The following is a 13,144-nucleotide window of genomic DNA, read 5'->3' as shown; positions in this document are numbered from 1 at the left end:
CTTAGTTACATATGTTTATTAAGCAGATGATCTGTTTCTTTTCTTTTTAAATTCTGAACACATCTGAAGCTTTTTATAGTTGTTGAAATTTATCACAATTGTTAGTTCATTCTCGACTTTTTGACAACATCTCTATCCTTCTGGGTTAGTTATGTATTCTTCCTTGATGACTGTCCCTTTTCCCTCTTCCTGTTATGTAATGTTTTAGGTTTCAGATTTTCACTGAGTTATGTGCAACTGTACAAGTTTCTTCTGCTATCTTCCAATTTTTTCCTCATTGGCATTATTTTCAGTTGTGCTTTTAATAATTATTAAAATATAAATTTATGTATTTATGTATCTATACAGTTCCAAATTAATAAAGCTGTTCCAGCTCAAAATATAAAATAAAACCAGTACAATACCTAAAGAAAGCAAACTGAATAAACAGTTTCTGCTCTCATACAATTGTCTCCTCTCAAACAAGTCCCCTCTTTCACTGAGTCAAAACTGCTAGGAGTTAAGCAGTTGGGTAATTTATGCTAGTAAAGCTATTGCAAATGAACTGCTGAAAAAGATGTGAGGTATGCGGATACATGCAGTATCTGCTGGCTCTCAGATGCATTCAGTATTTAAATAGAATATTCAATAAATCAAATATTCTAATCTATCTTCCTGTACTGAAAATAAAAAATAGATGCATCATCCCAGATGTGAGCGGGTCTGGCAAATAAGAAGCCCAGCAGACTTTCCAGGATCAGACATTTATAGTGAAAAATTGGATGCACTTTCCAAATGGCTAGAAGCATACAGCTTTTTTAGACAGTTATGTAGATTTAAGGAAAATGAGAGGCCCCTGCAATGGGTGAGGGCTAAGAAGCATTTGAGAATAATAACTGTCAGTGTGGCCTGAAAAAACAACATCAGAATGAAGGTATGAAATGAGTTATAAGCAACTTCAACCACAAAAAAAGATCAGATGAGCTGTTTTGCTGGTAGTTAAAGAGAGCAAGAAAAGAAATTATTCTAAGATGGAATTTGCCCTCTGTTTCACCACCTATCTGTGGATGGTGAGCAAATAATGGTACATATAATACATGAAATAAGGTAGGGGTCAAAAACTTTTTCTTTCATATAGGAGCCAGAAGCTGCTTTGTCCTCCATTTTCCAGGCAGACCCAGGTGCTGGGCTCATCTATGTGCCTTCCTCATTGGACAAGATGAAAATAGGGTGCACAGAGACTGGGAAGGAGGAAACAGGAGCGGTCACTGCCGCTTCTTCGGCCACAAGAGCCAAGATGCAGTCTGAGAGCAGCTGCCACCACCATTTCTTCCTCCTTCCTTGCTCCACGTCACAGCTTGCTTTCACTGGGCAGGGCACTTGTTGCTCTGAATGTGCCAAGCAGCTGGTAAACCCATTACCAAAATGGCTGCCTTTTTTTAGCACTGTTGCTTCCAGGTGGATAAAACATTTATTTTAGGGAGTATGGGACAGATGATTTCAGGTAGTGGATCACATTTGACCGTGGGCCATAGGATGCCAACTTCTTAAACAAATCAGTCAAAAGTCTGCTATTAACTGTAGTTCTCCATCAGAAATGATCTGACTGAGCAAACCTTGGTTCTGAATACTTAAAACTCGAGATTCATTTAATGACTGATAAAAACAACAGTTCAAACCATTACTGTTTTCATGTTAGCAAGTCAGATTAAAAAGGAAACCATTTTTTCTGTATCCAAATGCCAACTATTGTGCCAATGATTAAATACGTAATTAAAACTTGATATTTGTAACCATGGAGAAGATAATTTTAAAGATAGCATTTTCTTATATTACTACTGTTGCTCAAATATTTTTCTATCATGAACTAAAACTATGCAGTATAAAGTTCTCAATCTCTTCTGATGCATAAAACATATCTATTGGGCAGTTACCCAGTACTGTAAAAGAGTTTTACAGAATATTTTTAAATTACTTATTTATAAGTAGTCTCCTACTCTGTTATACAGGGATATTTGAAGTTTCAATTATTAAGAGTTGTTGTTATTTGGTGGTCATGCAGAGAGATAAAAGCATTTTGGATCAAAATATGGTGGAATATCCAGAGAATTTTTAGAAGGAGGGTAAAATTCACTCCGCAATTATTTTTGTTAGGTATTGTTACAGATTGTGATACAAAGGAGGTTGTATTGATGTTAAATTTGATCACAGCCGCGAGGCTGTTAGTTGGACAATATTGGAAGAAGGAATCTTTGCCTACATTGCAGGAATGGTTTTTTAAAGTAGCTTATCTGGCGGAAATGGCAAAGATTTCGGCTTTCTTAAAGCAACAAACGCAAGAGAAGTTTTTTGCTATCTGGGACAAATGGATAAAATTTATACAATTTAGATTGGGTATACAAAAATATTATATAGCCTTTTCATAAGTTTTATTTTTATATATATTATAGATATCTTTTTTATATATATAAATATAAAGTTTTTAATTTAATTTTTATTTTTTTTTTTTTTATTATTTCTTAAGCCTATATTCTGCTCTGGGAAGCTCAGGGGGGGGGAAGGGAGGGTTTTTGGGAGGGGTGTGGGGTGGGGTTTTTTTTTTATATGTATTGTTTAATTTTTTTTTCTTTTGTATATGTTGTTTTTTGTTTTGTATTGTTCTTGTTTTTTTTGTAAAATTTATAAAACTTTTAATAAAAAAAAAAAAAAAAGAGTTGTTGTTATAATTAAATAATAACTCATTTACAATGTAGAAGATTTTAAAATATAAATATAAACTGTTGCTTACTCTATCATTAGTATATAGCGTGTATCATCAGATATTCAAAATCAGTACATAAAAATTATATAAAATTTAGCCAAATTTTCTGTGCTTGGACAACACGCTAAACTAAAATATACTAAGCTAATTTCAATCCTTATGTGCTAGTAAGGATTGAAAACATAATCACATAATCAGCCAATCAGTTGTAATCACACATACTAATCACTGATCCAATCATTATTGAATTTGTCCAATTTGTTGGGTTCATACAACCCAAACCATAATTAACTACATAGGCTAAGCTCACAAAATACAATTAAATTTGAATCTAATCTGTTGTATAAATCCAACAATACTTTACTCTTCCATGAACATAGCCAGCATTTAAATTTTAATGTAAATCATCCCATCTTTATGGTCACTTTCATGTAAAGCATCTAAATAGGTGATAAAGATTGAAATATTTTTTAAAAAATATGAACTATTTAACAGACATTCAATAGTTGAAGTAACATTCAATTAAAAATGTTCTGAAAAGGTCATAGACAGATTTACTGCATTTTTATCACATACTGCAATTTATCACATCTTAGAGGTTATTGCAACTATGATGAACCATATAATGTAATAATAGTGCCAGCTTTGCAGGATGAAATTTCCACAGTAATAACATCAAGATGTATTTTAAAATTAACAACAATTAGTTTTACAAAAGTAGACAGATAAAATGGAAAATGTGATTGAGGATCAGTTTATGATATTAAAGAAAAAAGAAGTCTCATTATAGTTGAACAAATCCACAATTATGAACAATAAAGCTATTTAAACAGCCTATGTCAGTGGTTCTCAACCTGTGGGTCGGGATCCCATTTGGGGTCGACCATTTCACGGGGGTCACCAAACAATGCAGTCTGCCATTTTTTTCCCCTTTTCCTTAGCTGTGCTTACTCCCTTTTATTCTATTCGCTTATGAAAGCCAATAGAATAGACTCTCTTGAATAGAGTCTAATTCTATTGGCTTTCAAAAGCCAATAGGAATTGTCCAGGCTGTCTCTGCCCTGCTGAGCCTGCCAAAAGTCCCATTCTGCAAACAGTGCTGCACCAGTTGAGTAGTCTTCGACTTACGACCGGGTGAGTAGTCCTCGACTTACGACCGGTTGGGGGTCGCGGCATTAAACAGGTTGAGAACCACTGGCCTATGTACAACATTTTATTCAAACTTCATAAGAAAAGAAAGCGTTCTTTCAAAAAAACTCTTAGTTAATACAAAAAGAAATGAATTTTTACTATATTAAAACCATTTTCTGAAAAGGCCAATATTCTACTCATGAACATTGTTGTCCATGCATCTGATGAAGCTCCATTTATGCTAGAAAATCAGAGCAATATTTTTGAAAAGGGAAGTTCCAAAAATGTTATGTACTCATTATGTAACTTATCGACAACATTATGTTGCTAAATATTTAAGTCCATGTTTACATATTTCACTAATGTGAATACAACAACATTAAAATCAGTTTCAAGAATGAATAATAATTTTCACATCTTTGTCATAAAAGTAATGACCAGTGTGTTTCTATGTTATTATACTGGGTATTATGTGGTTTTCTAAATGCAACTTTTTGACACGTCTTGTTGAATTATTCAGAAGAGTATTAGAGATTTATCTTTACAAACATAAGATTGATTTCTGAATTAAGATTGAAAAAGGAAATTAATTTCTCTAACGTATTTCAGAACCTTAATTACATTAATCTAAAATTTCAGGATAAGCAAGTACTGCAACAATTATTAATTGCAATAGCAAATTAGTTAGATCTAATCACATATCTTGCAGAAATATTTCTATCAATTTCCTAAAGTATTCTCAAAGATGAGTTTAATAGGGCTGACAGAGAAATTAAATTTGGAGGTTATTTACATGTTCGGAAAACTGACAGGATTATGATTCACTGACCTAATAAATTTGAAGATTGATGTATAGATAATGAATGCTTTCAAATAAGTGTGCATAATATACAGTACATGTTAAGTATAAAGAAAGAAAATGGAATTATTCACAACAAATGCAAATTTGATTTTAATAAAACTGAATACTGACAATTCTGGCAGAACAAAATGATTTTAATCAAACTACAAATGAAAAATAAAATTTAATTAACATTCATATTAACTTTTCAAACTTCATAACTTGCTGGATTGTTTTTAATGCAGTCAATTGTGTTCTCATGAAAGAAAAAAAGTCACTTGGCTGTAGCATTAAGAGATCTTTGTTTGACCCTATCAGTTTTAAAGTCTGATAATGAATTGTGGTTAAAGGACATCAGCCACAAATATGACATTTAAATTAAAAATAAAATAATTTTAATATTTCATATTTTAGGAATATGTTTATATGCATGTTACTTTATCACATTCAGAAAATTATCATCCATTCTTGAAACTTATTTTATTCGCATTTAGAATACTTTTTGTGATCCTAGTTAGAGTATAATTATTAACAGTACCAAAAACTTTTAACAACTTTGTCACTTTATTAAAAAATAATATTGAAAATAGCCATTTCTATAGATGTGCAGTAAACCTATTCCAAATGATGATCCAAAAAAGGTTAACCATTATAATGGACCCTGCCCATTACTGTCTAAACTCAGGATAAATGTTAAATAAGCCACATCATTAATGATCCCTCATCCCTGCTTTCCCCAATGCATTTGTTAAATGAATGTGCAGGTCATTAAGTGTGCGTGAGGTGCCTAAGGGGTGACCCTGGAGGGCCTAGTGCAGGCACAAGCTCACCTGCCTTGGGCCTCTCAAGACATCCCCCGCCCCCTGAAATACCCATGCTCCACTTCCCATCCCTTGGAGTCCCCACACCCATTTGGACCTCCTCTGCCCCTCACAATTGCTCACTTACCTTGCAAACATCTGCAGAGCTCAGGAGGAAGAGGAAAGGAAGAGAGCAGGCTTTAAAATCTGAGCTAGATGTGGGCAAAGCAACCCTTTCCCCTCCATTAAGGGAAACCTCTGCATTTTGAAATCTGAGCTAAATCATATTTCACAATGGCTAAACACTATGATTGGTTAGCTTGAGAAAGAACTATGGTTTACAAAGAAACGTTTAATTCATCAGCAAAGCAGCCTTTACCCCTCCACACATCAAGGCAGACCAGAACTAGTTCAGATTTCAAAACACAAAAGTTTCTCTTTGCGGAGGGGGAAAGACTGCTTTGCTGGTGAATTAAACATTTCCTTGCAAAGCACAGGGCTCTCCCTGATGATGATGCTTAGCCGTTTTGTTGCAAAGCTGTACGGGTGGCTGGCTCGAAAAAGACGCTGCTTGTAGCATTCTCTCACATGGTCCAGCAAGAGAGGCCTCCTCTCCTTCCCTTCCCCCACCTCCTGAGCTCTGCAGATCTTCACAAGGTGAGTGGTTGTGAATCATGAAGAAATGTGTGGAATCTAATGGGGCAAAGCAGGCCTAATGCCTTTGGGGACCTGGCAGGACCAGGATGGGGGGAGAAATAGATGGGCACACTGCAGTATCTCTGCAGTCAGTCATAAGGGCAAACATCTGGGTGGGCTCTGTAGATTTCATAACTTTGAAACAGGGTCATATATAGCTTTTGGAAGGGTCTATTATAACTTTGAACAGTCATTAAATGACCTGTCATACCTCAAGAACTACTTTTAACTGTAGAGTTAAGATTTTAGCATTTCTCCCTACAATTTCAAAATGTATTTTAATTTATACCTCTATTCTGTATTCAAAATAAAGTTTTGGAATATATGGCATTACTTTGAAAAGCCTAGATCGTGCCATCTTTTCCAAACTTTATATTGCCCTAAGAGAGTGGTGGCGAACCTATGGTGCCAGAAGTGGCACTTGGAGCCCTCTCTGTGGGCACATGTGCCATTGCCCCAGCCTTGCCTCCTCCCGTGATCCCCTTACCAGCAGCCTCCCTGGAGGAGAGTTGCCCCCAAGTGTGGCCCATGCGGAGCAGCACAGCCAAGGACATGGCAGCCAGGCAGCACTGACAAGACTCTACCCTCACACCCCATTGCGCACAGTTGATGCTGCGGGGCGCGGGCAGAGGGCATGGCCACAATGGTGCTGCTGGGCTGCCTGGGTGATCTGCAGCAGGCCCTGGAGGTGGTGAGTAGCCCTGCGGGCAAGCAGGGTGGGGGCAGGGCAGGGGGTGGAGTGGGGCGGGGCCAGTTATCATTAAAACAAACTCTTATAATAACAAATTATTTGTTTTTTCATCCTTCTTTATTATGAGAAATATTACCTCAACATTTTCTGTGGCTACTTTGTTACAGTATATCTAACTTCCCTGTCCTTGAAAGGAACTGTTTATGTCTGGTGGTGAATGCTCAATTACAGGATTATATTAAAAATGCAAACAATGCACCAATTTAAAGATAAAGCCTTTCGGGAAAAATGCTTTTTAACCTACAAATTCAAACTGAAAACTTTGGTAAAAAAAATTGATAAAATAACAATAGTTCAAATCAACCTAAAGAGAATATCCCAACTTAAGCACTAGACTTATCATGGAAGGATTTGAATCTAAACTGCATTTAGCAGATTTAAAAGGAACTTGGTTTGGAAACTGCAAATTTGTTAAAGAAGTCTGAAAGAGATATGGATTCTACAGATTTGGAGTTAACAGTATCAATGAATAATGAACTGGACTTTCTTAAGAAGATTGATGGTGATTGGGAAATGGACTTGCTACACTTAACTGGAAAACAATTTGGACTGGAGTTTTTTGGGGGAAGATGGATCAAAAATAGAAGTTTATGATTCAGGAGAATAAGATACAATTGTTGGAAAAATTTCCAACCAAAATTTTAAGGAAAAATTTTCTTATTAAGAATAAATAAGGACATTTGATCCTGGGCAGATCAGAAATAATGATTGTGGTGATTTATGGTAGATAAGCCACTGCAGACTATCTATGAGTTAAATACAAAAATAAATTGTTAACAGAGGACTTTTAAGTTTAATTTTAATGTTGATTCACCTGTTAACTACTTTGCTTTTATATATAGTAGATAGATGACAGGTCAAATTAATTGCAAATAGCTGTTGAAGTTTATAAATTTTGGGCATGCTTCACAAGGGGAGGAAACTAATATTGTTGCAATATATTTATCAGCATTCAGCTGGGGGGACAATATATGTATATGTGATTTTGTTCTATATCCTTTTAATGCACATTCTGTTTTTTGTCATTTTTAATGTTTTCTCAAACTTTTGTTTTGTTTTTTACCATAACTTTCTGAATAAATATTTACTCAAAAAAAGTTATATAGAAAAATTTCTCATTGATATAATTTGAAATTAACAATGGGAAAACTGAAAAAACAAAAGGCAAAAGATTAATAATTCTAAAACAACTATCATAGTAGTAGAGCATATCACAACACTTTGAGAATAAGTATACATCTACAGTAACTATATTTTTAAAAGCAGTGTAAGGAAAAAAACTGAAAAAGCATGGTGAATTTGATTTTTTTACCATATCAGAAAATGCAAGTAATTTTTCTCAATATTAGTAAGATGGTAGTCACTATATAAGGTGGGATACATGTTATTGTAAGTTGCTATTTTGTGACTGAAACAAATTAATTGAGAAACAAAAGAGAAGTACTCAACATTCCACTAACACATACATTATTGCCCCCTATATGTGTGAGAAAACATTGTTGGGGAAATATAGCATATTAATACTTATATTTTATTATGGATCCACATTATTATAAACCAAGAAATGTATAATAATTCCTTCCTAGTATCCCCAGATTTGTATAAATTCCCAATTCAGTTCTAACTGTGGCAGCTCAAGTCCTTTATCCAAACCCAAAATACTTCTCAAATGTTGTTATAGTGTTTGTTCTAGTATTGATGTTTGTTTTAAGCCCCAAACTTCAGCTCAATATAAGAGCACTGGAGTAGACTTATATAAATTAATAATTAGGGATAAGGAATCTGAATAACTATGTTTATTTTTTTAATTTAGGGAGTAGATTCACTCCTGCTCTTGTTCTAAGTGAGTTTCTTTGATGATGAAGGAGCCAAGATCCAGCCTCAGAAAAAACTACCCCTAGGTAAGGAAAGATATTAACTTGCTTTATTGGCTCATCATATAATAGCCACCTATGGCTATGGTGTTGTTTTCCAAAACCCTTAATTTTTTTACTTTGATTTATTAATAATTAGAAATTATAACAATAGGAGCCAAGTCTTCTTAACAACCTACAGAATCCCAATTGTAAATATGACAGTAATATATTACCAGTGTATACTATTACAATGTATATAGTGTATGATGCCTTAGGCATGCGTTCTTCAGGATACTTCATTACTCTTAGTAAGTCAACCTATAGACTAAATAACAATGGTGCAGGTTGAAACTAAAAAAAAGTAAAGAAGGCAATAATTGAGGGGTCTTCACTACAGAAATGGGTGAGACATCTGTTCCAAATTTATGGAAACTATCTTCCTTGCTATTATTTTTTCCTAAAAGATCTGAAGCATTCATTCATTAATGTAACTGTGATATCATATTACTATAGTTGATGTATGAATTTGTGAATATAAAATATAGAAATATTAAAAAGTAGAAACATTGGAAAAATATTAAAATATAAAAATGCTAAAACCTTTATACAATAGAACAATGTTTCTTAAAGTGTGGTCCTAGGACCTAGGGGGTCTCCCAAGAATCTCCCAGGAGTCCTCAACATCAAAATTATTTGCCAGCCTATGTTGAAAAATAATACAATATTAAAATCCCCATCAAACAATTGTGAGAAATGATGACATCAGTGAAGGTGTCTATTTTAATTTTTAATATAATAAATATCAATAAATACAACCAAAAGCTCTTTTGGGATTCCGCATAATTTTTAAAAGCAGGAAGGGGATCTGAGAAAAAAAAGGTTAAGAAACACAATTATATAGAAATCATACAGTATTTAGAAAATGGAAGTTCACTTCAATTGTACAATGCCTGTAAAGGTGATCAGGTTTCATTTTATATCTGCTTTCTAATAATGTTATGATCATCTTGCAAGCTAACACTTTGAAAGCAAAAACTTCTAGATGGCATATTTCATAAAACTACATCCAGTGACATGCCATACTTATTAACTGAATGCAATCTAAAGAACAATCTACTGAATGAAGTCAGGAAGTGTTCTTGAACTGTGATGACAGTCATTAAGTTTACATACACCCAAACAAAAAGATAGCCATGCTGATTCATCAGAAAAAAATAAGTTAGATAATACCTTTACTAAGACCAATCAAAATGCTACAAAAATTACTCATGCTTTCTTAAAAAGTTGAAACCATAAAAAATATTTTGCAACATTTTGGTTCAGTCTAATAAAGATATTTCCCAATTATGTATTATACTTGAAAGTGTTTTCCATTCCAGAGATTTACAATCATCTGCATGTTCTATAAACTCATTAATTATAATATCCCTGTTTTTGACAACTGTAATATACCATCATAGAATCAGTGGGAGTTAACCAAATAGGTTTGTCTCATCCTTACCAAAATGCTTTATGCTAAAGAAATTTAATCTAAACTATTACTTTATAATTTTACCATGCACAGTCAACATTTATTTCTTACTCATGTTCTCATGTTCAAGCAGTTTTTCTTATGGTTAGTAATACAAGAAATCCTGCCCCTCCCTTATTTATTAGAAGATATATTAAGAAATGTTTAGATATACTTCTTTCTAAAAACTATGTGATTTCTTTTGCATATCAAGAGCAATTCAGGAAAAATAATTTCCTAAGCCAAGCAAATAAGTATTCTATCTTTACAGATTATTATATATAAAAATAAAGTACAGCCAACTAACATAGAGAGCATATTGCTAATAAATATTATTTTAAAAATCCTATCAATGTTGGGAAAGATAAAACACCAAAGCAAGGTCACATTGTTTTATGTTGAGATGAGCAGCAAAACACGTTGCAAGCATGTTTCCAGGAGGCAACAAATTATATATTTAAATAAATACAGAGAGTACAGAATGAACTATGCAGTCTGATCTAATACTTCCTGTTTCTGTTACATAGAAATCCAACTATATTCACTCGTAAGGCTTCCTGGATTGGGATTTACTCATAAAAAGTAGACATAGGATTGCAGCAAGAATGTGTCTTTCTAGCCTTTCCCCATACATATTATATTTTCTTTGAAGCATATTCAGATTACCCCTTGATTGTGCCAGACGAAAGGCCAGAGAACTCATACACCTCAATTTTTCCCATCTTAATTCTCTACACAAAACGCATAAAGGACACAGCATTCCCATGACAAAGAACAACCTTTCCCTAAGCATGAACCTAACATAGCAATGTAAGGTTGTGTAAGAACCTTGTAAGAATGTAAGATGTAACCACTGATGGTTTGGGGGTGTGGATTGGCAGCAGTGGTTTAAATCCTCCTGACAGGCTGACCAATCTTTTCTTAGGAAGGGCTGAGAGAGAAACTAACCATATTTAAAAAAAAAAGGAAGGGGGATTATAATCCGACCCGTCCTTCAGAAAACCCCATCATCTAACCTTATCACCTACAGGAAAACCCTGAACGGCCTGGTCCCGTCACATTCAGCTGCTTATGGCACAGAAGGGGGGGGGTGGAGGGAGGGAAAATCCTTCCTGCATCTGTTGGGAAAGGGGAAAAAACAAAACGTGCAGCGCGGTGCTCCCCACAACTGCCTCTAATCGAATCAAGGTCTGTGCAGGAATAGGCTAAAGATCCCAGATACCGGATCGTTACTAAGGCTGTTTCGGCGGCTACCTCTGGTCGGCCTTTCGCCGCAACGCCCGGGACTATCCCACTATGATTCCTCCTCCTCCTCCTCCCCCCCCCCCGATAAATTGTACCCCTCTTTTCTACCCCCCGCAATCCTGCTCACCGGCATCATTTCCGGCGCTGTCACTCGTGCTAATCAAGACGCCGGTCAGAGGAACGAATGAAAGGGGGGGCAGGGCGACCGCGGACCAGGCCTGGCTGCCGCTCCTTCTGGCTCTCGGGACCGGAATAGAGGCTGGCTTCGAGGACGGTGGCCAAGCTCCGTTGTCCTATTTGCCCCTCTCGGAATGATCTCCTCGTTTTGTTTTGTTTTTTTTCTTCCCGTCCTCACTTCACGGGCGGTGATGACAGCAGCAGCAGTATCAAGAAAGGGCAATGCAAGCCACGGCTGCCGCCGCCGCTGCCGCCTCGTCCTCCTCTTTTCTCCTCAGAGTTTTTTCCTCAGCTCCGCTCTATTCCGCCTCGCCAGGGGTTAACGACGACGCTTCCCTATTGGCCGAGACAGGAGAGAAAAGGGGGAGGGGTTTTCCCACTGCCCTTGGAATGAGCAGGAAAAGGGGAGGAGGCAGAGAGAGGAATGCGAGGCGCGCTGAGTGCGTGCCCGCCTACCTGCTCTTTGGGTCGCACGTGACACAGCCCAGGTTATTATTGCTGGTGCTTTTTAGGATGCCGGAAGGAGCCACCCTTTTAAATGCGCCTGCAAGATTTTCGCCATAGGGGGATGGAGTCTAGTGGATTTTACACGAGCTTTGCGTGCATAGGAGAATCGACCCATTTCCCCCCCCCATTTTCCCGTGGGCGTCCAGTGATGCGTCACTGCAGGATCGCGGAATTCAGCTTCCTTTAGAGATCGTATAGATTCTGAACCAATCTTAAGGCAGCTTTATACTAAAGTCAGTCCCACGGTTCTCAAGTCAGCGTAGGATGTGTTTCTAATTTAACAAAAATATGACGGCATCATCTTTCCCCAGTTTGATACCCTTCAGAAGGACATTAGAAATGCTGTATTCGATCATCTCCTGCCAGATTGGGGAGGTTTAATGTAAATTCTGTACATTTGGAAGGCACCAAGTTGAGAGACGATGGCTTGCGCTTTAATGGTCCCAGTTTGTTCTGAATTTGCTGTGTTCTAGCTGTTTTTCCTGTTTTTCCAATTCTGTCTTGAACTAAATACTTCTGGCATCCTACTAACTTCCTTCCCCTTCTAGTAGGATTTGCTGCTCTGGGCAAAGGCCGCCTACAAATATTTTCCTCGTGTCTTTTTGCATTTACTAGCAGGACCAGCTGTATAGTTGTTAGGGCGGAAAAATCATTTTCATATCTCTTCTCTGCATGCTCCTCTTCTAGAATAGATCATGAGCATAGAAAAAAAGCTATTTGAAGATTAAGCCTCCTGTTATAGATTTATATAGGTTAATAGAGATGAGGGTAAACAACAACTTTGAGAAAAAAATCCCTTTAATCATCTTCAATATCTCCTTATTTTACACATCTCCATTCATTTGTAACAAATACTAAAACCGACTTAATATAAAAGTCTGATTTTTCTT

At 36.1% G+C, this 13,144-nt stretch overlaps 1 protein-coding gene across 1 annotated transcript in view; it reads right to left on the bottom strand.

The window, feature by feature from the left end:
* Positions 1–12,073, bottom strand: part of PPP1R13B (protein phosphatase 1 regulatory subunit 13B) — a 65,400-nt gene extending 53,327 nt beyond the window's left edge. Inside the window, exon 1 of the mRNA XM_039368946.1 lies at positions 11,698–12,073. Coding sequence (XP_039224880.1) covers positions 11,698–11,706 — 9 coding nt within the window. The 5' untranslated portion in view covers positions 11,707–12,073. The remainder of the gene's footprint in view (positions 1–11,697) is intronic.
* Positions 12,074–13,144: the final 1,071 nt, after the last annotated feature.

This window comes from Crotalus tigris, unplaced genomic scaffold, assembly GCF_016545835.1.
Source record: "Crotalus tigris isolate CLP2741 ecotype Arizona unplaced genomic scaffold, ASM1654583v1 scf7180000020955.813331, whole genome shotgun sequence".
Lineage (NCBI taxonomy): Eukaryota > Metazoa > Chordata > Lepidosauria > Squamata > Viperidae > Crotalus > Crotalus tigris.
This window is presented reverse-complemented; position numbering and strand designations above follow the sequence as displayed.